At 66.1% G+C, this 27,102-nt stretch overlaps 1 protein-coding gene across 1 annotated transcript; it reads right to left on the reverse strand.

Moving 5' to 3' along the window:
- Positions 1 to 25,042, reverse strand: AKT1 (AKT serine/threonine kinase 1). Its single transcript, XM_044774409.2, has 14 exons — positions 24,904 to 25,042; positions 22,120 to 22,250; positions 9,550 to 9,678; positions 6,601 to 6,712; positions 6,164 to 6,308; positions 5,465 to 5,596; positions 5,331 to 5,396; positions 3,857 to 3,925; positions 3,524 to 3,649; positions 3,312 to 3,440; positions 2,842 to 3,056; positions 2,563 to 2,650; positions 1,280 to 1,382; positions 1 to 992 (listed from the first exon to the last, which is right to left on the reverse strand). The coding sequence occupies exons 2-14, from the start codon at positions 22,163 to 22,165 to the stop codon at positions 913 to 915; spliced, it is 1,440 nt and encodes a 479-aa protein (XP_044630344.1). The 5' UTR covers positions 22,166 to 22,250; positions 24,904 to 25,042; the 3' UTR covers positions 1 to 912.
- Positions 25,043 to 27,102: the final 2,060 nt, after the last annotated feature.

The following is a 27,102-nucleotide window of genomic DNA, read 5'->3' on the forward strand; positions in this document are numbered from 1 at the left end:
TTGAAAAGCAATCTTTATTGAAGAATTTAGAGGGAGAGTCTCATATTATAATAGTAAAAATACTAAAGTTGAATGTAAAAAACGCCATGGTGCAGGGCAGCGTCTGGACGGGGCGCGGGGGGGCGCAGTGACGGCCCCTCGGGGGTTGGGGACCAGGGGGCGGGCGGGAGAGTAAAGCGTCTATAAGGACAAGTGCTACCAGGGGCAGCCAGAGGTGAGCCGTCCCTCAGGGAGAGAAGGCGCGGCGGGAGGGGCTTTCTCCTCACTACGATTAAAAACCCCAAGATGCACGTGAACAGCGTAATACACAGCAACAGATTTCAGCCTTGTTCCCCTGTCTCCCGGGGCCAACCCCGCCCAACCCAGGCCCAGCCCCATCTCAGGGCCACTCTCCTCCGGCCTTGGTGCCAGGGGCTGCCACATGCCCCCACCACAAGGGAGAGGGCGCCAGGCCAGCATGCCACAACTAGGTTGCTTCTAGCGTCCCCAAGTGGGACTGAGATAAGTGGGAGCCAGGGACAGCTGGCGAGAGGGCCTGAGGGGCCACAGGCAGGGCCCGCGGACCCCCGATTGCACGTGGCTGCAGAAGTCCTCAACGTTTTCCTACGTGGATCTAACTGTTCTGAAGGCCGAGGCCACACCGGATGAAATAAATTAAGAAAAGCCGCAGGACAATTCTCCTCCCGACCTGGCTGGTGGGAGGACGCCGCCTCCAAAGTGGGCAGCCCTGCCCGCAGCACAAGACGCTTTCCCATCCACAGAGGAGCGCGTGGTTCCTCTCACGCATCCAGAAATAAAAAACGTTAAATACAGATCATCCGAGAGCGAGACGTCCTCGCGATCCATCGAAGCCGACATCTGGAGCATGTGGCTGCCCAGGCGGCGTCCACCAGCACGGCCAGCTGGCCCTCCTCAGGCCGTGCCGCTGGCCGAGTAGGAGAACTGGGGGAAGTGGGGCCTCCGCTCGCTGTCCACACCCTCCATCGTGTCGTCTGTAGGCAGGCAGGGGCAGGAAGCAGCTCAGACCCCAGAGCACAGCTGCCACCCATCAGGGGAAACCGAGGCAGGCCCCTGCAGGCCAGCCTCCCAGACTCTATTTGGTGACCCCCGACCCTCACAATGCCGGGGCAGGAGGACAGCGGCCCTCCCACCCACATCAGCACTCCCCCGAGGGAACCTTTTTCATCAAACGTGGACCTGCAGGCCTCCCGCACTCTGTGGCCTGGAGAGGAGGGAGGGACAGGCTGGGGAGGGAGTCAGCAGGGAGCCCACCCCTCACCTTGGTCGGGCGGCGTGATGGTGATCATCTGGGCCGTGAACTCCTCATCAAAATACCTGGTGTCTGTCTCCGATGTGACCTGGGGCTTGAAGGGTGGGCTGAGCTGCAGGACAGGGCAGGGGGCCAGTTACAGGACTCGCTCTGCACTGCCCAGCACCCCGACCCAACCGCAGCCCCAGGGAGCCAAGCCCCAACTTAGGAAGTACCTCACGTCTCCCAGTGGACTGTGCCCAGGCGGTACTGATGCCCCAAAAAAGGGGCAAGGCCACCCACGCCCAGACAAAGCTCTGGGAAGGAGACACAGGGGAGGGGCAGTGGTCTGGGGCCTGAGCAGTCGGACAGGCTCCTCAGACCAGGGCAGGCCCTGCTCACAGTGGCCCCTGCAGGTGACAGGAGGGAGTGCAGCCCAGCTTTGCTGGACCTCCCATGCCTCCAGACATAAGGGGACCGGCCCACTTTTCTTTTTTCTTTTTTTTCTAGCTTTCTTAGTTTTCTTTCTGGTTTTCTGACAAACTGGGAGGGGGATGAAAAGGAACACCATGGAAGGTATCTAGGGTGGGCTCCTGGCCCTACCCCCCCAGGTACCATTCATACCCCTTCCTGACCAGAGTGGCTCAGCCCAGCTGCCAGGGACTTCCCTGGGGCCCAAGAATGCCCCTCTCGAGTAAGGCATGACGGAGGACTGTTACGTCCCCTCAGTCCCTTGACCCACCTGGGCCAGGAGTGGCATTCCCACGCAGTGGGCCTACAGGACAGCCATGGCTCCCACAGGCCCAAGGAGCAAAGGCCAATGACAGCCAAGTGGAGGGCAGGGCTTGAGGGGCCCGCTGCCACCCTGCAAGGGGACCCAAGGAGCAGCCAGCCCGTGTCCAGTGGCCATGGCAGCCCCAGCCAGGGGCCTGGGGTAAAAGGGGAACTGCTCTGCCCAAGCCCTGCCTTTACCTGCCCCCCAAATCCACAGGGGGCTCCTGGGGCGCTCCCTGCCCAACCTTCCCCCCAGGAAATGAGGAAGGATTGAGGTCAGACAACCAGAAGAACTGGGAAAGTGGGGCACTGCCCCACTCCATTGCCAGCCTCAGGCACGCACCATTAGGGAAGGGAACTCTGGTACTCAAACCCGACGGGGGCGGAGGTGCGGGGAGTCCACACGCACATGGCTCCTCCTGGGAGGAACGAGGACCCCGGACGGTGCCGAGGAAGAAACCTAGCAGTGCAGACCTTCTGAGCCCGGGCAGGGGCATGGGTGGGTGTGAGCGGGTGGGTGTGCATCAAGCCCCACGCACCTTCTTCTCATACACGTCCTGCCACACGATGCTGGCAAAGAAGCGGTGCTGCATGATCTCCTTGGCGTCCTCGGAGCCCCCGCCCAGCCTAGGGAAGGACACAGGCCGGTGATGGCATCGCTACCTACCCGGCCCCTCCTCCCCCTTGGTGAGGTGGACAGCCTGGTCCCGGGGGGTGGGGGCCCAGTGCCGTGGGGACAGTGCAGCCTCCCCAGGAGACTGGAGGACGGGGTGCTGGCGCGGCTTCCTGCCAGCCCAGGGCCCGGGCAGGGGGCGCACCTCTGCTTGGGGTCCTTCTTGAGCAGCCCCGAGAGCAGGGACTTGGCCTCAGGGCTGAGCGTGCGCGGGAAGCGGATCTCCTCCATGAGGATGAGCTCGAAGAGCTTCTCGTGGTCCTGGTTGTAGAAGGGCAGGCGGCCGCACACCATCTCGTACATGACCACGCCCAGCCCCCACCAGTCCACCGCCCGGCCGTAGTCGTTGTCCTCCAGCACCTGGGGGACGCAGGGGCACGGGGTCAGAGGGTGCCCGGGACACAGGGGGCATGGGGGAACTCAGGGGACCCGGGGGGACTTGGAGAACAGGGGGACATGGGGGAAACCAGGGACACAGGATCACAGGGCACCCAGGACACGGAGAACATGGACACAGAGGACAAGGAGACACGGGGACATGGGGGGACGGGGACATGGGGACACAGGGGACATGGGGAGACACAGGGGACTCAGGGGCACATGGCAGATGTGCACCTCGGGGGCCAGGTACTCAGGTGTCCCGCAGAAGGTCTTCATGGTGGCCCCATCCTTGATGCCCTCCTTGCACAGCCCAAAGTCAGTGATCTTGATGTGCCCGTCCTTGTCCAGCATGAGGTTCTCCAGCTGTCGGGGAGGCAGCCTCCGGTCAGCGCCTGCCCTCCCATGCCCCAGGCCCCAGGCCCCGCCCCCAGCCGCCACGGGCCCACCTTGAGGTCACGGTAGACGACATTCTTCTCAGAGTGCAGGTAGTCCAGGGCCGACACGATCTCGGCGCCGTAAAAGCGGGCCCGGTCCTCGGGGAACACGCGCTCCCGGGACAGGTGGAAGAAGAGCTGCAGGACCATGAGCCTGAGCAGCGGCCAGGCCAGGTGCCCTCCCCGCCCCAGCCACCTCCACCAGGGTCCCCGGGCGAGGCGCACGGGCAGGCTGAGACCCTAACTCAGTAGGGGGCACTGGGAGCCTTGTGGGGGGAGCGGGGCAGGTCACCCACAGGGCAGGCACCCCACACAGCTGGGGCAGCAGCACCGTCCCCGCCCTACCTCGCCCCCATTGGCGTACTCCATGACGAAGCACAGGCGGTCGTGGGTCTGGAAGGAGTACTTGAGAGCCTGCAAGGAAGAGGAGCTGGGACCTCGGCCTGGAGCCGGGCTGGCACCTGCCACCAGGCTGCCCCACGCGCCTTGCTGGAGGGATGGTCACTGGAGGTCTGGGCAAGTCTGGGGCTGGGGAGGCAGGATCTCAGAAGCCGGCAGGCTCCGGCAGCTGTGCGGAGGCTCCCCTGCAGGGCAGGCCGAGGCCACCAACTGGGAAGTGGGCCGGCAGCACGAGCACCCCCAGCCAGAGGAGAACACATCCTCCAGGGCAGAGTGGCCGGGCGCCTTCCCACCTCAAACCACAGGTGGCCTTGCTCGACGAGGAGCACCCCCAGAGGACCGACTCTCACCCACAAATGCTGACCCTGAACCTCGACAAGCGGCTGAGCCTCACTCACAGAAATACGGGACAACAGGCTACAGGCCTCAGGCAGCGGGGGACCCGTGCCCACAATGCTCCAGCCCCCACACCCCGTCCCCCGGAGACCCAATATGAGGGTGCATGGGCAGGGGGACACCATCGCCAAGACGGACACGGGTGAGCTAGACTGGAGGGACCAAGGAGTTTCTGTCGAATGCGACACGGTGTTGGGTTACAGGGACACACGGAAGGGTGGGAGGCAATGACACAAAGCCTGGGCTTTTCCTCAGAATCCTTCAGCCAGGTGAAGGGAAAGGGGCGAGATGGAGCAAAGGAGGCAAAACCACAAGAACGAACGAGCTGGGCGAAGAGACACGACGCCTGGTTTTAACAGCACCTGACGTTTCTTGTGGAAAAGGTTTTAAGGAACCAAAATGCCAGGGAAGTGCGACGGCTTCCTGCTTTGCCCCTGCTTTGGGCAAGGAAACCGTGCTGGGCAGAGGAGACGGCCTGGGGTGGCCCCGGGGAGAGCCCATTGAGTGTGGCCCAGCAGATCCCCAAGGCCTGACCCCCAGGGGCACAAGGCCCATCTGCCCGACTGCCAACCAGCCTACCCTGCCTCCAGGAGTGAGCCGGCTGGGCCGCCTCCTGGGCGGAGTCATCCCACCCCCAGCCCTGCCACAACCCCCCACCCCTCCCCAGGACAGGGAGCCCCCAGCTTGAGCCTCCTCGGAGGGGAAGCAGCCAGCGGGCTGTGTGCAGGAGGCAGGGCCTCGGGCAGAGCCGAGGGAAGACCCAGGTCACCTGCCCTCACTGCCAGCGGGGCAGCCAGCACAACCCCACCAGCCCCGCATTGGACACCTCCACCCTGACCTCCTCGGAGCCTGCCCACTGCCGGCTCAAGTTGTGAAGCACAGGGAGCCCTCGGTCCCAGGAGAACAGACATCCATCCTTCAGTGACAGGCTGGTGCGAGTGACCGTCTGACCCTGTGCCCCACTCCCGTGCCACCCACCCAGGGCACAGAGGGGACGCCCCTGAGGTGGCCAGAGGCTGCTCACCGTCAGGAAGGGATGCCGGGAGTTCTGGAGCACGCGGTTCTCCGTGAGCGTGTGGGCCACCTCGTCCTGGAAGACAGGTCCCAGTGAGCCGCCGCCCCTGCTCCCAGCCAGCCCCTCCCAGCCCGGCACCCCACCTTGGCCACGATGACTTCCTTCTTCAGGATCTTCATGGCGTAGTAGCGGCCCGTGGCCTTCTCCTTCACCAGAATCACCTTCCCAAAGGTGCCTTTGCCCAGGAGCTTCAGGTACTCAAACTCGTTCATGGTCTGAGGGGGCAGAGGGCAGGCACCCAGGGTCAGGGGCAGTGGGGTGACAGCCTGCAGCCCGACAGCAATGTGGGCGACAGGGGCCCGGGGCCACCACAGCCGACCTTGGGGCTGGGCACAAGCAGGTCCCCTTCCTCACCATGGACCTGGGGGGCCCATGGGGAGCCCGGGGCTGGGGGAGAACACAGAGCTGTGCACCCCGACTCAGAGCTCTGGGGCTGGGGGACGGTGGGAGTCCAGGGCTGGGGGAGAACGCGGAGCTGTGGGCCCCGACTCAGAGCTCTGGGGCTGGGGGACGGTGGGAGCCCGGGGCTGGGGGAGAATGCGGGGCTGCGAGCCCCAACTCAAAGTGCTGGGGCTGGGGGACGGTGGGAGTGACAGCGCCCGGGTCTCTGGAACCTCACTTCCGACACAGGGCTCTGAGGGTCAGACTGCTGCCCACTGGCAAGGCCCAAGAGGGAGCTAAGCTGGGGCGGGGGGACCCAGAGTAGTGTGGGGGTTCTCCTGGCCCCGCCTGCTGGGACCCCGTGTCCGCCAGACCCCCCAGAGGCAGGGGACAGGCCTCACCACACGGTGTTTGGGCTTGGCCAGGGACACCTCCATCTCCTCGGCCCCAGAGTTGTCACTGGGTGAGCCCGATCGGAAGTCCATCTCTTCCTCCTGCCTCTTGAGCCCGTCAGCCACTGTCTGGATGGCAGTCGTCCACTCCTCCCTGCAGGGTGGTCAGGTAAGGCCCCCGGCCCCCAGGCCAGGGTCCCCTCCCTCCGCAGCCCCAGCTCAGAGACCCCAGAGAGAGAGGCCCAAGGAGACCACCCCCCTATGACCTGGGCCGGCCACACCAGGTCCTGGACACTGGCAACCCGGAGGCCCAGCCCCCCAGCAAGGTCGCATCCCCTCCCCACTTGGGGCCTGGGCCAGCCGTTTCTGGAGCAGGCTCTGAGGAGGCCTGGGAGCACCAGGGAGCAAGGGCGGGGTGAGCAGGAGTCCACGCGTCCGTCTCGTACCGCTCCTCGGGCGTTTCCACGTGGAAGGTGCGCTCGATGACCGTGGTCCACTGCAGGCAGCGGATGATGAAGGTGTTGGGCCTGGGCCGCTCGGTCTTCATCAGCTGGCATTCTGGGGGTGGACCAGCAGGTGGGCATCCTGTCTGCACACATGCCCTCCTGCTCGGCCCACCTGTCCCACCCGAGTACCCCACCCATGGGGTCCTGGGAAGCTCTGTCCCATCTCCTCTCCAAGCCTAGTTTCCCTCTATAAAATGGGGCTGGGACCCCTATGGCGGCTCGGACCCTGCTCTGGAGCTGCGATGCAGCCCCATGGGTGTGTCTGAGGCGAGGTCAGGCCAGGCCCAGCTCATGCCTTCATCTCCTCCTGCAGTCCTTCCTGCAGTGTTTGACCCCGCTGCGCACCAGACCACAGCCCTCGACTGGCCACAGGGTGAGGATATGGGGGTCTCAGAGAGGGGGCTGGCGGGAGGGGGCCTCGTGGGAAAGCAGCTCGCCCCCCGAGCAGCGACGTCCCGCCATTCTCCCAATCACACAGTGACTGCCAGTCCCACCGCCCCCTCTCCACACAGGGCCAATCCCAGGGTGGTGGCTGGTGGCGACTCGCCCTGCAGAGAGGTTGGCTGTCCTGCAAGACATGACCCCTGGAGGCTGCTCAGGCCATACGCACCCTACTCTGATGCCCACCCCTTCCACCACCACGGGGACTGGGGAGTCCTGACACATACAGGAGTATAAACAGGCTGGCAGGCCCGGGAGTGGGCACACACCTGGAGCACACACACCTGGAGCACTCACACCTGGGGCACACGCACACCTGCAGCTGAGGGACTGTGGGGATGCACCAGGCCCACAGAGAGGCGTGAGTGTGGGGGACTGCTGAGGGCTTCTGGGTGGGGTTCTGACCCAGCCTGTGGGAGGTGAGAGGGGGCCGCAGGGCCAGGAAAGGGGCTCCCAACATTCCAGTGTGTGGGCCCTGGCAACCGCGAGGGTCCCCAGCTGGGCTCAGCCAAGTGCAAAGGAGCTGTCTCCCAGGCCTGGAGGCCAGGAGGGGGCTTGGGGCCGGCCTCATAGGGAAGGCTGTGTCAACACGGGGATGGGGGGGGGGTGGGTGCGGGTGTAAAACATCCTCCTCATCGGCTTTCTCGGTCCCTGTACACCCACCTCCCACTCACTCATCAGGGACCACCAGGTGCTCCAGGACCAGGCACCCATCCCAGAGGCTGGCTTCCCTGGCCCTGGGATCCATCCCCAAGGAAAGGCCCCCGATGCAGAGGCCCCAGCACAGCCACCTCCCTGACTGGCATGGCTATGCCCCTGGGCCGGAGCTCCGGCTGGCCTAGGGGCTGGTCCAAGGCCCCAGCACCCCCTCTGCTCAGGCAGCCCCTCTGGCTGGTGCTCACCTCCCGTGTGCCTCTGGAAAGCCCGCCCCACCCCCCACACTCACCCTGGGAACACTCCTGAGGGGTCTTGCCGCCTAGAAAGGCAGCACCCACCCTGGCTGAGCCTCCTTCCTGAGCCCTGAAGCCCTGGATCCCTGCCGAGCTGGCACTGGGGGGTGCCCGGACACCACAGTGAGGTCTCCCGCTCTGCCCCAAGGCTGTGGGGATGGGAGTGTCTGCCTCCTTGGTCTCCCCCTCTCCCCAGGGCCGCTGCCCTACCAGCAAACGGTGGCTTGAGGAGGTGGGGCGGGGGGTAGGGGGAGGCAGGAGGAAGGTTCAGGTCTCACAGGAACTGGGTCCCCGTAAAGCCCCCCACCCCAGGAGCCTCGCGGGGCAAGAGCTCTGCTCCTCCCCAACAGAAGCCCTGGGGAGAGGTACACTGGCTGCGCCCCTCGCCCCTGCAGCGCAGGGCCAGGCAAGCTGGGGGTGGGCAGACAGTCAAGGTGCCAGAACTGCCCACCTCTGTATCTGCAGGCACAGAGGCTACGAGTCCTTCCCTGTCAGCCTACCTCCTCCTATGACCTGGTCCAGAACCTGGGGTCTGGTGAGGTGAGGGTGCTGGGGGACCCCAGGCTCCCAGGCTGCATGGCAGTGAGGGCAGAGAGGTATGAAGGAGGCTGGGGGGAAGCCTTGGACTCCCACGGTGGGCACTGCACCCCACACCCAAGATGGCAGCCCGAGACGGACCCTGGGGGTCTGCCAGCTTATAAGGCCATCACTCACCCATCCACCCAGGCAGAGCTGGGCTCCAGGCGGCCGTACTGAGAACGGGGACCCGGCTAGAAGGCCCACCTGCCCAGCACCCCACCCACCGGCCCATCTCCACACCTGGTCTCCACAGCCCCGTGGGTAGGCCACGCCTGCGGCCCCCTCACAGGTACGGAACGAGGCCACAGTAACACATGGGTTAAAAACTGCCGGGTTGTCCAGCTTTGCGAGATGCCCCAGGCCAGCCATGCCACACTTGTCTATCCTACGTGGGGCACCCCTACCCCAACCCCAGCTGAGGGTGGAAGCAAACGCACCCCACAGGGGTCCAAGAACCTTCACCGGGAGAGCCACGGGCTCCGGCTGGGGGTGACACGGCACCCCAAAGCTAGGTGCCCCTCAGCACTCTCTCCCTGCCTCTGCACCCAAGGGCTGCATGGGCCCCCACTGGAGGAGGGGCACCCCGTTGGCTGCCTGCCCCAGGCCCGGCTCTGTCCCGACTTGGCCAGGCCCTCCAGCCCCCAGAGCAGGAGTGCCCAGGGGCAGGTCTAGGGTCGCCAGCCTTGGGACTCGGCACAGAGACCCCAGCCAGAGGCAGCCACTAAGCCATCCCCGAGGTGACTCGGAGCCAGTGCTGCCCAATCCGGCCCCTGGTGGGCTGCCGGCCCCAGACACGGAGGCTCAGGGGCCCTCAGCATGGCGGCTGCTGGGCACAGAGGGCTCCCACCACCCTGCCGTCTGGGGCCAGGGCCGACCCCAGCGCCCCAGTTCCCAGGCCGGGCGGCCGCGGCACACTTACGTGCCACCGAGAAGTTGTTGAGGGGCGACTCGCGCTGCTCCACGTCCTGCGGCCGCTCCTTGTAGCCGATGAAGGTGCCGTCGTTCTTGAGGAGGAAGTACCGGGGCCGCCAGGTTTTGATGTACTCTCCTGAGGACACGAGGGCAGTGAGGGCTGTGCCCACCGGGCTGTGCTCCCAGCCCCCCGCAGATCTCCATCCTAGTGGCGAATCAGCAGTTGACTCTACCCAAAGGCACAGGTACCAACCCTGATTGCCCCTGGGTGGCAGGTGATGGGTGGGCAGGCAGGGCTTGCCATGTGGAAGTGCCCACATCTGATAAAGAGCCCACCCCACCTGTGTTGGAAAGGGGGCCAGGTGGGCACCTGGACATGGGGGGAGGGGCACGACTGACAAGAGGCTGGCCTAGTCCAGAGAGCCTTCCTGGAGGAGGCGGCACCAAGCCGGTGGGTCTCCAGCAGGCACCAGCAATAGCTCAGATACCAGCTATGGCAACCTGCCGGGGCTTCAGGGCTGAGAGCTCTCCCCACTCACCCCGGGTCCAGCCAGGGGGTGGCTGCAACAATTACTGTGATGACAGTAGCAGTGGCTGCCCACCACAGCTGGCCCCTGGCTGAGAGGAGGCAGCCTGGCATCCAGTGGTGAGGGGAGAGCCCCACACTCAGCCTGAGACTGAGGGGCTCCCCTGGCAGACACAGGCCCATCTGTAGCCTGCCCCCTCGGGCTGGGCCTCAGGACAAGGCCCCCACCACCGTGTGACAATACTCGCTGCCCAGGGGCCCAAACACTGTCGTGGGCACCATGGTGAAGCCAGACCCCGGCAGTGGCCGTGCGGCCTTTGGGCTCAGATCTGCCACCCTGGCCCCCACAAGTCACCCAGGTACACAGGAAAGTTCCCCGAAGTTGTGCAACACGAGCCGCACGCAGGGCTCCCGTGCAGGAATCCGAGCAGATGTCCTCTGCCATATTCGAGCGACTGTCATTTTTCATACTGACACCCGGAAAAAATGTTCCATTTACATTTTGCCGAGCAAGGAGTTTGAACAACAACAGAGAACTTACTAATTAGGCAACCGCTTCATCAGAGGAGCCGCTGGGCAGAGGGCAGAGAGGGGCTGGGGTCCCTGAGCTCTGGATCCGGGCTTTCCAGCCAGGCTGAGCCGCGGACATGGGCACCTGCAGGGACGTGGGGGACCACCTGCCACTCGGTCAGCTCCTCCTCCCCAAGCCGCACTGCCCAGACCCCTTCCAACAAAGCGCCCTGGGCGTGGCCTCTGGGGTCCAGCCCTCACCCTGCATGATGCACGGCTGCTGGGGGTATGCTGGGAGATGGGAGCTCCAGCCACTCCCAGCATCTGTCCCCAGGGGGCCCACCTGCAGACCGTGTCCCTGGCTCCAGGCGGGGGTCACCACCAGCCCAGACACCGCCAGCACAGGGAGGACCTGAGTAGCAGCCAGTAAGCTGCCCCAACCCCAACAGCACTTAGCAGGGTCTCTGCCGGGCCCTCCGAGCCCCTGGAGACAGTCAGCTGGGAAGGCTGTGGTCCAGCCACCTTCCGATGCTAGCCCCTGGCCCTGGCCCGGCACCCCCCACGCCATGCCACGCAGTCCCACCAGCCTCCCAGGCACTCCTTCCCCATCGGTGCAGCGGGAAGGCGCAAGAAGACTAGGCTCCGGGGGCTGTGTGCGCCCCAGCGCCCGCGCCGTCCCAGGCCGCCCGCTGCTTGCTCCCACCCGCCTGCATGCCAGTCTGGAGCTGTCGGCCCCTGATGGAGTGCCTCCCATCCCGCCAGCTGCCGCTCCCCAGGACGCTAACTGAGTGAGGAGAGTGATGAGCGCCTCACCCGAGCAGCCCTGAAAATCCATCTTGATTCACCAACTGCCACGGGCCCCCACCGTGCCCAGTGCGGCCCCCCAGCGCTGCACCCCGCACATGCAGTCGGCATGTGTGCCCCACACGGAGGGTCCACACAGGTCCCCCATTCAGCAGGACCCACACACCAGACTGCGTGTCAGTTTCCCCACCATGGGTGAGGCCGTCAGTCCACTGGGGTCCAGGATCCCCTGGAACAGGGGTGCCAGAGCCACTAAGCACTGAGGACCTGCCCGGCCACGTGACCCTGCACCTGCCATCTACCAGCTTTCACACCACAGGCCCAACCCCAGGGCTGGGAAGGTTCAAGAACCCAGAGCTGGAAGGGAGGGGCCCAAGGGAGTGGCACTCGCTCTGGCTGGGAGGAGGCTGAGAGGAAGGAGCCCAACCCCACCGAGCCCACAGGGAGGGGCCGGGGATGGGCCGTGAGCCTGCGGGGCCTTCCGCCAGGCCCCAGCCCCAGGGTACTGCAGGGGGGCAGCTCTGGCCGAGCTCTGCCTGGCCCCACAGGCTGGACCCAGGAACCGGGTGTCACACAGGTGAGAGCAAGGACCAGGGAAGGCGGTCTCACTCGGCCCCTCGCCCTCAGCAGCCAGGCACAGACCCCTCGAGGAGGAGAGGCACCCTGGGGGGGGCCTGGGGGGGCCTAGGGAGGCCGGGGCCAAAGCTGTGAGACACACAGACCCCTTTCTTCAGCATCTCGGACGCGCCCGCCTGCGGAGGTCCAGCCAAGCGGTTACTGGGGGGCCACCAGCAGCGCCAGCTGCGGCCTGGGCCGTGACCTGCATCTGAATGAGTTCAGCCCAGACGGGATGCCCGGCAGGCAGGCGGGCAGCCGGCCCAGACAGACGGGAGCCCAGGGCCCTGCTTACTCCCAGAGCTGGGGGTGACACAAGAGGGGGCGAATAGAGGAGACAGCGATCCCTGTGTAACGCCTGTGCCCGGCCACCGATGTCCTCTCGGCCACAGGGTTCCTGGGGCCATGGGGGCCAGGCATACACATGAACCAGTGCTGGAGGGGGAGGGCAGCCTTCACTCCGGGCACAGATATGGGCAAGTGACAAAGGAGGAACCCAAGTCTGCCCCTCAGGACACTGCTCCCTAAACAGGGGTCCCCCCTGTTCCCCAGGGCCAGATGCCCACCCACAACCAGGGTGATCACCTGGCAGCAGCCACTCGGGTGGACACCAGGACCTGGCCTGTACCTGGTTCCAGGCCGTGTCTCTTCTGTCCCTGCCACTCACGCCCATGCTCAGCCTGGGACCCCCACCAGCCACTCCATCCTACCCGCTGCAAACACTTCAGACCAGCACCCTGGAGGCCACACAGGGCCTCAGCACACCCCCGGGACCAGGCCATGCAGTCCCACATCGCAGTCGGCTCGGGTCCCCGCACGCAGGTCAGCAGCCCAGCCAGGAGGACCCCCACACCCACTGCCAGGAGACAGGAGCCACGGCCGAGCTGGGGGCAGGCGCTAGGAGGCACTGGGGGTCTGGTGCCCACCCCCACCCAGAGGGGCTGTCCTGGGCAGGCAGGCAGGATGGGGGGGCAGATCGGTTCCCCCTCAGGGTCCTCTCAGAAGCACAGCTGGGGGTGGAGGAGGGACCCACACTGCCCTGGGCCCTGCGGCACCACACCCACCCCTCCGAGACCACCTGCTGCCCAGCTGCCAGGGAAAGGGACACGTGCCCCATGAACCCTTAACCCCCAGGCTGGCCCACCCGCAGCAAGGGCTACAGGCCAGAGGAAGCAGTTGCCCAGGGCGGGGGGCAGTACGCAGGCTTAGCTGGACTCCTGTGCCTGGACCGAGGCTCCCCCACCTCTTCCTGCCTCTCACGGCCCCTCAGCTCCCAGCCCTGGTCCCCTCGGCATCCCCGTGTGCCATCCACCAGGAGATCCCTGCCACCAATCATGCTCATCCCGGGAGCCAATTCCTCCCAGGGAAGGGGCTGGAGGACCTCCAAGGAAGGGGGATTCCTCGCCAGCAGCCCCAGCCTCCCACAGCCCAAATCACCCCAATGGGGCCACCGAGCCGGGGCTTGGGGACAAGATGAGCACAGGCCAAGCACCTACCCTCTCCACGCCTCCCAGCCACATGTCCAGGCCACACCATGGGTCACTGGGCCTCGGACTAGGGGGCCTGGACGGGGTGCTGTGGGTGGGACTGGGGCACACAGTGTGCAGGCTCCCTCAGTATGCCACAGCCTGGGCCTGAGGCGTGAGTCCTCCCAGCTCCCTCGTGTCTTGGCCCCTGTGAACTATGCACACAGCCGGGAGGCCACCGAGCCCCTGCACACAGCCACCAGGCCACTGAGCCTCTGCACGTGGTCACCAAGCCATTGAGCTTTTGCAAGCGGCCGCTAGGCCACCGTGATTTTGCACGCGGCCACCAGGCCATGGCGCCCTGAGTTCCAAGAGCATTCTCCTCAAGTCCCCGGTTCTTGGCGAAACTGCTGGATAAACACTTTGCCGCAGTGGTGGTGGCGGTGGCAGGCGGCGGCTGGCGGGGTGCCAGGCGGCACCGAGCTGTTTCTCCACAGCAAAGCGAGCCCCAGCAGGCCCGGGGAGCGGGCGCCAGCTGACAGCGGCGACCGCGCGGTCCCCCGCCGCCGACACATCCATCGCGCCGACAGCTGCAGGGCGCCCATCCACTTTCTCCAGCACAGCGAGCACACGGCCGGCTGACGGCGCCCATCCATCGCCGCCCACCAGGCAGGGGCAGGCAGCGGGCATGGGTCACCTTGGGGGACCCAGCCTACTAGGCCTCTGCCTGTGCCCAGGCCGGGGTCCCACGTCCCTGTCCCATCAGCAACTGACGGCCAGAGCCCTGAAGCCCCATAAAGCAGACCCAGGGCAGGCAGGAGGGTGCAAACCTCCAGGGCCCCCTCCTCGGGCCTGAGCCTTCCCACGGGCGGCACTCACAGGTCAGCACAGGTCAGGGCACGAATGGCCAGTGTGGACGAGAGAGGAGAGGAGAGGTGTCCACTGCTGGCCCAGCAGAGGGCTGACAGGTGGAGGAGGACAGACGTTCCCCGACTGGGCCACTGAGCTGTCCAGGCCTTCCCCCGGCCCATGATCCAGCCCCGCCTTCCTAGAAGGCCTGCCTGGCAGGCAGGGATCATTATGCCCACTACTCAGGGAAACTGAGGCCCAAGGGGGAGCACTCTCAAGCTCACAGAGAGGCAGATGGTGACCAGAGACCCAGGTCCCGCTGCCCGGGCTGGGCTGGCTCCTTGACACAAACCGAGAACTCTTCACGAGTGTTCAGTTCTACCATCAAGCAGGTGTGCCCAACACATAGACTCGGGAGCAGCCGGGGCGTGCAGGGCGGGAGGCAGGGTCGCGGTCAGGGGGTACCGCCGTGCCCACTTCCACCGCCATCAAGGCACAGCAGAAGGTGCTGGGGGCCACTTACCCGCTTCAGCTGCCCCAGGACAGCGCCTGGTTTGGGGCCTCTTGCCGACTGCCACCTCCAGCGCCCCTCCAGCTGCAGCCCCCTGCAGAGGACCTTGGTCTGGACATACCACCCAACTGGCCGTCTTCCCGGAAACTCTGCCTCCCCCTCAGGCACCAAACTCACCCTCCTGCAGGCCTTGACCCCAGCCCACCACACACCCGACCTGTCGCACAGCTGGCTGATGCTGAGTCCCAGGCCACGCCTCTGGCCTGGTCCAGCTGGCCCCCTGCCTCACTTCTAGTCTCCCTGCCCCAGGCAGCCCACTCACCTACCCACGTCACCGCTTCTTCAGGGACCCTCCTCAGACAAGGCCACAGCCCCACTGCCCAGTGCCCCCGCTCGTTCTCCCTGCACAGGGCCCGACAGGCCTTGTCCGGCCACCCAGGGCCTGCATAGGCGCCCTGCCCACAGCCCAGTCCCATGGACTCCTCCTTAATTGAGCCCGCTTCTGGGTCACCAGCCTCCCCTGCCCTCTCCACACGGCATGTGCCCGGCCTCACCACAGCGGGGTATGGGGAGCTGGGCTGGAAAGACCCAGGCTGGGTCCAGGGTTCAGCAGCAGCCACAGCCACACACACCTCCACTTGAAGAGGCATCCTGTGGGTAACACTTTCCTGGGGAGTCAGGGGAGGGTAGCAGACAGCCCCCGGGGCTGTCAGTCCACCAGCTTCCCCCATCTGCTGGCCCCTTGGGTCACAGGCCCCAGGAGAGGGGGCTCCTGACACCCCTAGCCCTGGCCCAGGCCCTCCAGCGGCCCCTGCCCAAGGCCACACGACATGCGAGTTCTGGGTTTCCAGAAGATTTCCCCAGGGACACGCCTGACTCCTGTGCCAGGAGCCCAGGATGCACCCAACCAAACCAAGGAAGGTACCAGGGCGGGAAGGAGGCGGCCAGGAGGGGCCAGAAGACAGAGAGAAGGGACAAGCAGCACAGCCCCAGAGTGGGTGCAGGGACAGCCAGCGAGCCCTCCTGCAGACACAGCCCGCGGAGAAGGACAGGAGCGCCACAGCAGGCCCCTTCCAAGCTCTGGATGGCGGCAAGGGGCCTGCAGGGCCAGGACAGGGACACCGTGCAAGTTGCCGTGGGCGCCGGCCCACATCCCCTGCCCGCAAACACTTGAGAGGGGGCAAAGGCCAAGACCTTGTCGTCTACGGGACCCCAGCCTCTGTCGAGCCAGGGCCTTCCCGCTGGGGTGAGGGGCCCCAGCACTGACGGCGGACACGGGCCTCACTCCCAACACCCCCAGGAAAAAGCAGCCCTGTGGGCAGGGACCCGAGTCTCCCAAGCCAGGACGGGACACGCCCTGCACAGGGAGGGCCTTCACAGCGCTGTGACCGTTTCTTACTTATTTTTGCCGGAACTGGGAGCCTCTCCCTGCAGTGGGAGAGCCCCGAGGGCAGTGAGGCCGGCTCATGTGGCCACCTCTATCACCCCCTTTCCTCCTGTGGCACAGAGGCAGACGGTGTCCTCCCAGCTGCCAGCCCTGTCACCTCACATCCCTGGCCACACCCATTCGGCCTCGCCCCCCATGTCCCCACCGAGCTCATCACAGGCCCCCAAACTCCGGCCTGCCCTGTGTCCTACAGAGGGCTGGCCACCCCGACTCCCCCTCCCAAAGCGGAGCACCAGCCCCCTGCCAGCCACAGGGCGCCCCCCAGTGCAGGCCTCCCGCCCCAGGCTCTCCTCAAAAGCAGCCTCCAGTGCTGGAAACCCCCACCCCTGATGGGACAACCAGCTGAGGCCTCTGGGCTGGCAGGACCACCTGGGAGATTACTGGGGGATCAGTGACCCCAAACCCAGCCCAAAGGACCCTGCCCCAAAGGTCCCAGGGCTGGCAGAAGCAACACCAAAGAACCCCCACCCTCAATTTCAATGTTTCTGAAACACAGGGCCGTTATCTCCTAGGGTTGAAGAGACGCACCTGAAGGCTGGGAGAAAGGCAGCCAGGGAGGCGGGAGCTGGCCTGGGGCCCACCCTGACCGGCAATCCCAGCCTGGAGCCCCAGGGCCCTCTGCCCACCTGCACATGGCCAGGTCTGGGCTGCGGGCCTTGACGGGGGGGACATGGGCAGGGGCTGGGCAGGGCGAGTGGGCGGGAGCAGCGGGCGGCAGCCCACCAAGGGGTGGCCCTGGGGAGCAGGCTTCAAGTGACAGCTGCTGGCTCTGCTCAAGGGAGGCCCACGGGGAGGGCGCTGGCCCCGAGCCTGGCTGGGTGTGCCCGGGCGGAGGGGACGCCAGCCACGGCCGAGCCAGCTCCCTCCCCACACTCCCGCAGCCCTTCTAGGAACCTGGCGGGACCTGGGCCTCTCCTGAGAAGTGGCGGTGGTTTGGGTGCCAGGCTCGGGCCTACGTCACTGACATTCCAGCCTCCTCTCATTCCAAGCCTCAGTTTCCCTTCTGTGTAATGTGCACAGTGCTGCCCCGGCCCCGCCCCTCCTTCCGGCCCCCCATGAGTCAGGCCCCCAAGGGGCAGCCCTGTGGAGTCAGCACTGCCTGCTCGGGGGCCCCCCAGGCGCAGGCCCAGGGACCAGGGCCAGGCAGGCGGTGACCCCACACCCCCAGCACGGGGCAGCTGAGCTTCCTCTTTTGTTGTTTGTTTTGAAGGGAGAACTCAACACTCACAAAACAGGAAACAGCCCCCAAACCAGCCGCAGCCTCAGTCACAGCCACAGCCACGCGCCACATCTTGGCCGTGGCCCAAAGACACAGGGGCACACCTCCAGGACAGGTGCCCTTGTCCCCAGCCCCGGCCCAGGCCCTCAGAGCAGAGGCCCTGCAACTGCTCCCGCCTTGGGCCCGGCCCACAGTGACCTGCCCCGGGGCAGTTCTGGACCCTTGTGGACATGCGGTATTGTATGTATGAGTGGCCTTGGTGAATGGAGGGGACTGCCGGGACCCAGTCCGCAGCCACCATGGCACAACCTGGCCAAGAGGCAGAGCTGTCCCTCACCTGACAGCCAGGGAAACCGAGGCACAGAGACCCAGGGCAGCCCTGCCCCTGCACCCGGGCGTGGGGTGAGGTGAGTGAGCCTACGGGGTGCCCAGAGGCCGGCATCCCCCCTCTCTACCCAGGCCAGGCCTGTTCTCACGAGCCCACACCCCCTTCCGCCATCCTGTGGCCCAGCATCTCACTGCCCTCCCGCACTCTCCTGGCCCACCTGGTCCAGCTGGCCTGTCCGTGGGTTGGGGACACCCAGGAGGATGACAACCACAAGCCTGGCTGGGTAGACGGTGCGCATACCAGGAGATCCGAGAGCAGGACCCGGGGGCTCTGCCAGCACAGCTCTCCATGGGCTGGGCTGCAGCCTGGGCGGTGGCGGCCCGGTGTCATCAGAGCAAGTGGGCAGAGACGGGGAGGCCTGAGGGGGACACCCCAAAACAGCTGCGCAGACTCGGGCTGCAGCCTGAGCAAAGAGCACACAGCGTGAAGACAAAACCGGAGGCTGCAGGTCAAGTTCAGCCAGACCTACTTCCTGGAATAGGGTTGGTGTTTTAAACTGTCAACCTTCAAAAATCAGCAGAGTGCACATAATAGACCAAATCTTTGAAAATGCAAATTTCTGAGCAACACTGAGCCCACCAGCCCCCAGCATCAACGGCTGGTGCCGAGCGGCAGCTGCTGATCACTCGGGGTAGCTGCTCATTGCTTGAGGTGTCTGCCTGTCACTCAGGAAGTCTGTCCATTTCTGGGGACACCCACTCCTACTCGGGACGTCCGCCTGTCATGCAGGACATCTGCCCAAGGTCCAGGCAGCCCCATGTGGCCCGGCTGCCTCCTCGCCCTATCTGAGTCTTCAGCAGCTTGATCTCGCTCTCCTGGGGACATGGGGATGCTGAGGCCCAGAGGGCTCTCCGGGGTCCCGCAGCAGGTCAGTGCTGGGCTGGAACGCAAGCTCCAGTGTCGGCTGGCCCAGGCCTGGCCCCCCTCTGCCCTGTGAGACTGCTCTGGCCCAGAGCACACGGTGTCTGGTCACCTGGGAAGCAGCCAGGGTCACTTCCCAGAAATAGGTGCCCACTTCCCCAGGAAGTGGGACAAGGAGCCGGTCTGCCCTCCACTGACCGAGCTCTCCCAGCCCCCTAGCTCTCATCTCAATGTCCACATGGCCTCTGAAGGCATCGCCACCCCTCGTGTGCTGGGCCTGCGCTGGCCACGGGGCAGGGCAGCAGAGCGGACAGGGGCAGGCCTGGCTCCACAGCAGCTCCCTAACCCCCAGGGGCAGGAAGGGGCGTGGCAGGCGCCGAGTGGGGCCTCAGGGGTCTGCACAAGGCTGGGCCCTGGAGGACAGTCACAGCTCCCCCCCGCAAAGAACCAGACCCACAGCCAGGGGAGGGGCCAGACCAACCAGCCAGGGACACGGGGAGGGGGCTGGAGCCTCCAACCAGCACTGCACTCGAGCCCTCTGCCCACTCCCAGGCCCTCCCAGCCCAGGGCCCCCCACTCCACCCAGAGCTGCCCCCCGGGGGCGGGGGGGCCTCATCTCCCTCCTGCAGCCCCATCCTCCAAGCCTTCCCGAGAGGTGGGGGCAGGGCGGGGGTCAGCCAGCAGAGGAGCTCTGCCCCGCTGGAGGAGGAAGCCGGCCCCGAGGCAGTCAGGGAGGCTTTTTGGAGGCGGTGGCAGGAAGGCAGGACCTCCCTCAAGGGCTGGGTGAGACAAGGAAAGTGGTGGGCAGCCCAGCACGCACATGGGAAGGGTTTTCGAACCGTCGTTCTCCTGTCTGCTGAGCAGGCTCAGACCTGGACATCGGCCTGCCGACCTGGCAGGGACGCAGTCCCCACCCCGAAAAGAACACTCGCTCCGGCCCCATCTCAGGAAATGGCACTGCCAGGTACCTCCAGCCCCAAATCAGGGGTCGCTCTTGTTTCCCCAACATCTAATCCAAACCACCCATTCCCCACCCCCCTCCAGAGGGACCTCTGCCCTCTCGCCTGGTCACCCCAAAGCCCAGCACACAGGAAGAGCCCAAACACTTGTGGGTAAGAACAGACTAGTGAAAGGACAGATGGACGGACAGAGGAGGGATGGCAGGAAACAGCACAGCGGCAGGAGGGTTTGGGGGAGCAGCCAGCTGGGGGCAGTGGGACGAGCCTGTGACACACCCGGGTCGCTGGGGTGCACCGGGAAGGAGGACCGGGGGGGACGAGGGGCGCCCACGAGGGCAGGCAGTGCAGGCAGGACACAGGCCCGACCCAGAGCAGGGCACCCACCCTCACAAGGCACGTCCCCTCCCAGGCTACGTGAGGGCCCAGGGCCACCCCCCACGCAGCCGCCCCACCACACCACATGCTGCCTGGGTTGGCACATGGGCTGGGGGAGGAAGAGCAGGCACGCGGGGACATAGGACCCTCCCTCCTGACCTGAGGCTGCTGCACCCCGATTTAGGCCCCCCCACCCCCAAAACACACTCCTTCCTCCACCAGGCCTTTCTCTGCCACCACTCCCATCATACAGATGGGGAAACTGAGGCCCGAGGAACTCAACAGACTGGCCCTTGAAGAGGGACACAGTGACGGGGAGCCAAATCAGTTCAAACCCAGGTCTCTGGATGTCCCCCTAGGCCCGACACCCCATCCCCCCAGACCCTTTAGAAGCCCTGCACCCAGAGTGGCAACCTGAAATTCATCCAGGCACTGGGGGACACTCCTGCCCGAGCCTGGCTGGCCAGTGACACCCCAGTAACTGGGGCAGGGGCCCTGGCAGCCCTGAGACCCAGGTATCTCCTGGGTGGGTGCTTAATCTAACAGTCAGTCAACAAACATTTGACCAGGATTAGGAGGTACAGCTCCCAGGTAGGAGACCTTGTTTTGGTGCTGCCACCAGGCATAGAGAAGAACAGGGGCCAGGGCCAAGGGGTGGGGTCCCTGACACCAAAGACAGCGATGAGAGGAAGCAGAGAGGATCTGCTGGAGGGGCTACGGCACAGGAAGCAGAAGTGCTGGGGAGCAAAGAGGGCGAGCACTGGGCAGACGATCGAGAGGGCAAGGGGGCAAGGAGGGCTTGCGGGAAGCCAAGTGGAGGGGCTCCCCACAGACCACAAGCCCCGGCGGCCTCCTCGCCTCCTTCTCAAGGCCCAGCACACTGTCCTCCCTATGGCCACCACAGTGAGCTCTGAAGACACTCTGCTGACCACATCCTGGATCCCCTGCTTCAAGCCCTCTGCAGCCCCCCTGGTATCTCTTCCCTGCTTTGCCTCCCATCCCAGCTCCTGTGGCTTCCCAGCCTGCTCTGCTGAGGAACTCCTATGCATCCCACAAAACCCAGTCTCGTGACACCCGCTTTTACGGTACCTCCCTGTCTGCTCCATCTGTGTCTGAGGTCCCCCTTCCCAACAGTCTGTGAGGTCCTGGGGTAGGGAGGGGGACAGCCTCATGTCATCTGCCGGAAGGCACATTTGAGGAGTGGCTAGTAGCTAGCTAGCTGGGATCACCAGAACTTTGGGAGGGAACAGGTCTGGAGAAAGAGGAAGTCAGGAGGGAGAGAGGTGGCTGGCCAATCCCCGCCCTGGGGCAGGAGGGAGTGACTGGCCCCAGGCACCTGGGGGTGAGGCTTGTCCATCCCCTACTGCTGCCCTGAGCAACAGAGGGCGGCGGGGCAGGGGGCCATGAGGGGCCTAGGGCGCAGCTCCTGTCCTGCCAGCTCCCTGCCTGGCCCCTCCCTGGGCGCGGGGCCACGTGAGCAAGGAGAGAGGAGGCTGGGCAGGCACCGGGCTCGGCCAGGTCTGCAGCTCCAGCACAAACAGGCCCCGGGCCCGGGCCCCCGGGGGGTGTGCAGCCCCCCCTTGCCCGCAGCCCAGGCCTGAGGCCGGCATGGGGCCAGGCCAAGCAGCCCTGCCCTGCCCTCAGGAGCCCTCGGGCAGTGCCCTGGGTGCCAGTGAGCCAGGCCTTGGAACGGCCCCAGTGTCCTCACTGCCTTCCAGGAAAGCGCGGAGGGAGGCAGCAGTGGCTCTCCACGCCCGTGGGGCCCGGCCAGGCAGCCACACAGACAGCCACACGGGCTGCACACCAGGCCTTGGGCCCATCCTGCCACCCAGGGGGTCCCATGAGGCCGTGCCCTCCATGCCAAGGGGACATCGGGCCCTGGATGCTCACCTGGGCTGGTGGGTCCAGGAGCCCCAGGGAGATTTCTCCGGCCCAGCTGGCTTAGGCACGGCCCCAGGCAGCCGCCACCTGAGGGCAGCACACAGGCCGGCTCTGGGCCCCCTGCCTCAGGCCCCTGGCCCCAGGCCCAGCCCCCAAGGGCACTGACCTCGTTTGTGCAGCCAGCCCTCCTTCACGATGGCCACGTCGTTCATGGTGCCCGGGCTCAGTGGGCTGCGTGGCCCAGCCGTCACTTGCTCCTCTCAGCAGGGTCCCCAAGCCCAGCGGCGCCCACAGCCTCTGGAAGAAGCGAAGGAAGTGTGTGAGGCTGTGTCCCACTCGGCGCCACTCACAGGAGCCCAGGAGGCCCGTCACACCTGGGGTCTCAGCCCAGGTCTGCCTCCCCTCGCGGCCTGCCTGCTCTTAGCCCTCCGAGCACGGCTGCCCCTCACCTCTTACCGCCACAGCTCCTGATACCAAGTTCTTGTTACTCAAACTGCTCCCTGGGCCCTGCCATCACCCCTCCTGGACCCCCAGACCCTCAGAGCTCACTGCCCTTCCCCCTCAGTCCCACCTCCCCTGGCCTTTGTACACTCCCAACCCCAAAAGTCCCTCCCAGCATATCCCAGCCTCCCTAACCTGCCGACCCAGCAGGGGCCGCCTCCTCCAGGCAGCCCCTCTGACTGCTTCGGCCCATGCCCCTCAGCCTCCCCAAGGCCCTGGTGAGGGCACCCCTGTATTCCCTGTCCGTGGGACTCCCACTCATGCGCTGGGGTTCCCGGGGCAGGGTGCTGGCTCCTCCCCCTGTCCCAGACTGGGAAAGGAGAGAAATTCAAACACGAAGAAGGCAGGGCTGGGCGTGCAGGCGGCTGGCGCAGAGGAGCCGTCCGGGGTGACATGAAACACCTCCCCCGAGAAAGCCCAGGCCCCTCCTAAACCACAGCGCCCCTGCCGGTCTGAATCTGGCTCATTCATTCGGCCCCCGTGTACCAGGCATCTCTGGTTTTGCCAGGCTCAGGGCTGGGCGCCGGGGACAAAGAGAGGTTCAGACAGGCCCTGTCTGTAAGGAGCACCCCGTCCAGGGTGGTTACAGACCCATAATTACGGCATTCATGAGGCAAAAATGGGGGGCGGCAGTGTAGAGCGCAGGGGCACTGGCGCCTGCCCCACAGCAGCCCCCTGGCCAGCCCTCACCTGAGCAGACACTCAGCCATTGATCCCGCACAGCCCTCCCCACTGCTCCCCTGCTGGATGAACTCCTAGGCACCCCTCAAAACCCAGTTCCCCCATCACCCATTCTGGGCATCCTGGGAAAACGCCCTCACCCCATGAGCAGTCCTCTGCTACCCCTCCAGACAGGCGCTCCCGGGGGCAGGCCCAGAGTGAGTCCTCTCTGGGACCTTCAGGCCAGGGAGAAACCCCTGAGGACCTCTAGAATGGATCCCAACATGGGTCTTCCTACAGCCATCTAGACATCCTCCCAAAGGACACTTGACTGGCCTCTTGAGGCAGGGGCTGGGCACCCAGAGGGCCGTGTTGCACCCATCGTCTTAGGCTGGATTTAGAAGGCAGGATGACCCCTCGGCCTTGCGCCTGGTGCCAGAACCGGGAAGGCGTACTTGGTCCAGAGAAGAAAGTGACCAGCGAGCTCAGCAGGCCCATGGGCAGCGACAGGAAGCAAGCGAGACTGGAAGATAGGCCAGAGCCTGGGGCACAGGGGGCTCTGGTGACATGAGTGGGCGTGGCCTGGAGGCAGGGGGCTGGACTCAAAGACCTCTGGATGGCCCCCCACCCCCACCTGGGCCTGAGCAGGGCCTGCTGCTGACAGAGCCAGACAGCTGTTGAGAGCCCCATGTGTAAAAATATATCTGTGCACACACACAGGGTGGTGTGCATCTGCACAGAAACGTACACACCACCCCAGCGCCTGGGCGCCTCTCGGCGCAGGGCCGGCGGGACGAGGGACCTCTGCTTCCCGCTGCTTCCTTACTGTGAGTGCCTTTACCATAAACGCCTATTACCGCGATTATTATTTAAGCCACAACTTTCATAAAAATAATCTGTGCTCTGAAAGGCCCCCATCCCTCTGACTTCAAAACACTGGTTTGTGACCTCTATGCTCAGCTCAGGGGCAGGGAACGGAGCCCCCAGAAAGCACGCTGCCCTTCACCTGCACCAGGGGCTCAGAGCAGTCAGGAGTGGCCTGGAGCGAGGGGGGCGGCAGGAGTGAATGTAGGGGGCCCTGGTCACAGAGCACAGGCCCATGCCCCCCACCCTGTCCACCAGGGCAGTAAGCAGGAACCGGTGTGGCCGCGGACCAAGCCCACCAGCTGCCCTGGCTCCCCCAAACTGGGGGCAGGAGGAGAGGGAGCCCCATCGCCCTCCGGGCCCCAGTCTCTGGAGAGGGTGGGCAGCACCTCCACAGCCCTCCCGGGTCAGGAAGCAGTTTCAGGGCCCAGGAGCTTAACAGCCCTTTGTGGGCTGGCCCGGGCACCTCGCCACCATGTACAACTTTTTGTCTATGGGAAAATGAGGTCTCCTTCCAAGGGCCCACCCACAAACTTGACCGAGGGCCGGGCAAGCCTTTTCCGACGGCCCCTGGGCGCCTACTGTGCGCCGCGGCCGCGCTGGCCAGGCGCCCGGCAGCCCCCGAGCAGGGGCCTGCGCCCCCGCCCGCGGCCCCGGCGCCCGCCGCGCCCCTCCGCCCCGGCCCCGGCCTCGCCCGGCGGGGCCGCTTCCCCAAGGTCAGGCGGGAGGCCGGGCGGGCGGCCCGCACCCCCGGCGCCGGCCCGGCCCGCGCCCTCCCCGCCCAGGCCGCGCTCGGCCACTTCCTGCTCCCGCTCCTCCATTCCGGCGGCGCGCGGCCCGCGCCCCGGCCCCGCGGCCGGGAACAAAGCGGCCGGGCGCGGGAGGAAATCCGGGCCCCGGCGGCGCGGCGGCGGGCGGGACTCACCGGGCGCCGCGTCCGGGCGCGAGCGCGGGCCTAGCCGGGCCGCGGCCTCCGGCGCCCGCCGCTCCGCATCCCCGCGGGCCGGGCCGGGCGGGCGCGCGGGCGGGGCCGGGCTGGGCGGCGGCCGGCTGCTCGGGCGGCCTCGCGCGCCTCGGCCGCTGCGGTGCGCCCGCCGGCTCGCGTCCTCCGGCTGCGCTGGCTGCGCTGGCTGCGCTGGGCCGGCCGCCCGCCGCCCGCCGCGCTCGGTCCCGCCGCCGGCCCGCCCTCTCCCCGCCCCGCGCCGCCCAGCCCGCCGCCCGCCCACATCCGCCTCCGCCGCCCGGGGCGCCCCCACCGCGGCCCGGGCGAGGGCGCGGCGCCGGGAGCGCGCGGCGTGTGGCGGGCGGGTCGGCGGCTCCGGGGGCCCGGGCAGGGCTGGCCCGCTAACGGAGCCGGCCGCCGGCCGCCGCTGGGGCCGGGGCGGGCTACGTCCCCTCTGGCCTCAGTTTCCTGGATTGTCCAGGGAGCCCGCACTTCTCGGCCCGGTTCTGCCACGAGTCTATTAAAAGGGCCGAGCTGGGACCGATCCCGGGCTTGAGCCTCCATTGGGTGGGGGTTGCAGTAGGGGGTAGGTTAATTGGACTTTCAGATTGCGCCCCAAGTGGGCAGTCCCCTGCTGGGGGCAGGGGAGGGAGCAGCCAAGATTTTCCTAAAAGACACCGCCCAGGGCCCCTGGCCGGCCAGCGCACAGTGCCGGTCCCTGAGGGCGTGCAGGTCCCTGAGGGCATGCAGGAGGCTGGACAAGGTCAGGTTTGAGGTGGGCCTGGAAGGCTGGCTGCACCGTGGACAGGAGAGGGCAGGCTAGGGAATCAGTCATCTGTCTCTGTGCTGAGGGCCTGCTGTGGACCTGGCCCTGGGCGGAGCCCTCAGGCCCTGAGGGGGATCTTCCAGGAGGCCGGCTCCCCAAGAAAGAAGATCTGACACACGGCGGCTACAAAAGTGGATGGGGACTTCACGTGGTGACAGAGACGGCCACAGGGACCAGTGGAGGGGCGTCCACCTGGCACCTGGCTTCATGAAGCACACCTGGCCTGGGGGGCCTGCTGGGGCCTGAGCACAGACACTCTGGGCAGGGCGGGGGCTGGGTGGCAGACTCAGAGGGGCTGTGGCTGCCCAGGCAGCCTGGACCCTCCCTGCTGTGTGAATGGCCCTGGGCACCCACAGTCCACTGGCTGGCAGCTAAGGGCCGGCGAGGCAGAGGGACTAGCCCCCTCCTTCGGATTCCCAGGACTCTGTAGACAACTGCCCCCCACCCCCACCCCTCCCGGGCCCTGGCCCTCAGCTAGAGCCAGCAGTTTCTCCAGCAGCCACCCCTCCCCCCAACCCTGAGGCCTCCCAGTAGATAGTTGTCTTTCTGTGAAAGGAAGACTCCTGTGAGTTGCTTTCCTGGGGTTGGCATGTGTTGCGGGGAGGGCGGGGATTTTTGTTCTTCATCCAGGGTCACAGTTCAGCCTGAGGGGGCATGGACCCTTCATCTGGGTCAGAGGCAGTCCAGCCCAGCTGAGCATCCAGGACAGTGTCTTCAGCCGAAACTGGGGCCCCATCCCTGCCTCTTGGGGCTGACCCAAAGAAGCACGCTCCTCAGAGAAGGACTGTCTCTCCTGCTCAGGGGACACTCGCTCCTCAGGAAGGGGACTCCCAGTTCCCCGCCTCTCCCCTTGGCGCTTCTGCCCCCCACCTTCCCACCACAGTGCAGCTGTCCCAGCTCTGATTGTGTACCCCCAGGCAAGGCCCTGCTCCCAGGGGGCCAAGTGAGAGGCCCCGACAGTCCATGCCGCTGGGACCAGACGCCAGACCTGAGGGTCACCCCAGATGTCCGATGTCTGTCCATTGCTCACCCTGCACACCTTCCATGGACCCCCCCCACCTGCCCACTGCTCTCCCAGGAAGGGTTTCCGTGTCCACCCCGCATCCTGGTCTGGCATTACTATGGAGAAGGCTGAAGAGGCAGAGGACCAGAGGACAGGGCAGGGTGGCGGCCAGTGGCCACTAGGGGACCAGGAGGGCACCGTCCTGTGGAAAATGTGTCAACTCCCCAGGCGCTCCTGGGCCTGCTGGCCATTTGAGGAATGGCATCTTGGCCAGGAGGCTGCATCTCGGTGGTCCAAAACCTCCCGGCTTCTTGGCCGCTGGCCGTCTCCAGGAGGCCTCCTGCCTACTCCA

Source organism: Equus asinus, chromosome 7 (assembly GCF_041296235.1).
Source record: "Equus asinus isolate D_3611 breed Donkey chromosome 7, EquAss-T2T_v2, whole genome shotgun sequence".
NCBI lineage: Eukaryota > Metazoa > Chordata > Mammalia > Perissodactyla > Equidae > Equus > Equus asinus.

Excerpts from the sequence above, each read along its gene's own strand:
- AKT1 (XM_044774409.2), bottom strand. The coding sequence starts at position 22,165 with ATGAACGACGTGGCCATCGTGAAGGAGGGCTGGCTGCACAAACGAG. Across the intron at positions 5,597-6,163 it reads CCAAGCCCAAACACCGTGTG|ACCATGAACGAGTTTGAGTA; the intron begins GTGAGGCCTGTC and ends CTGCCCCCTCAG. Across the intron at positions 2,651-2,841 it reads AAGAAGGACCCCAAGCAGAG|GCTGGGCGGGGGCTCCGAGG; the intron begins GTGCGCCCCCTG and ends GTCCTTCCCTAG.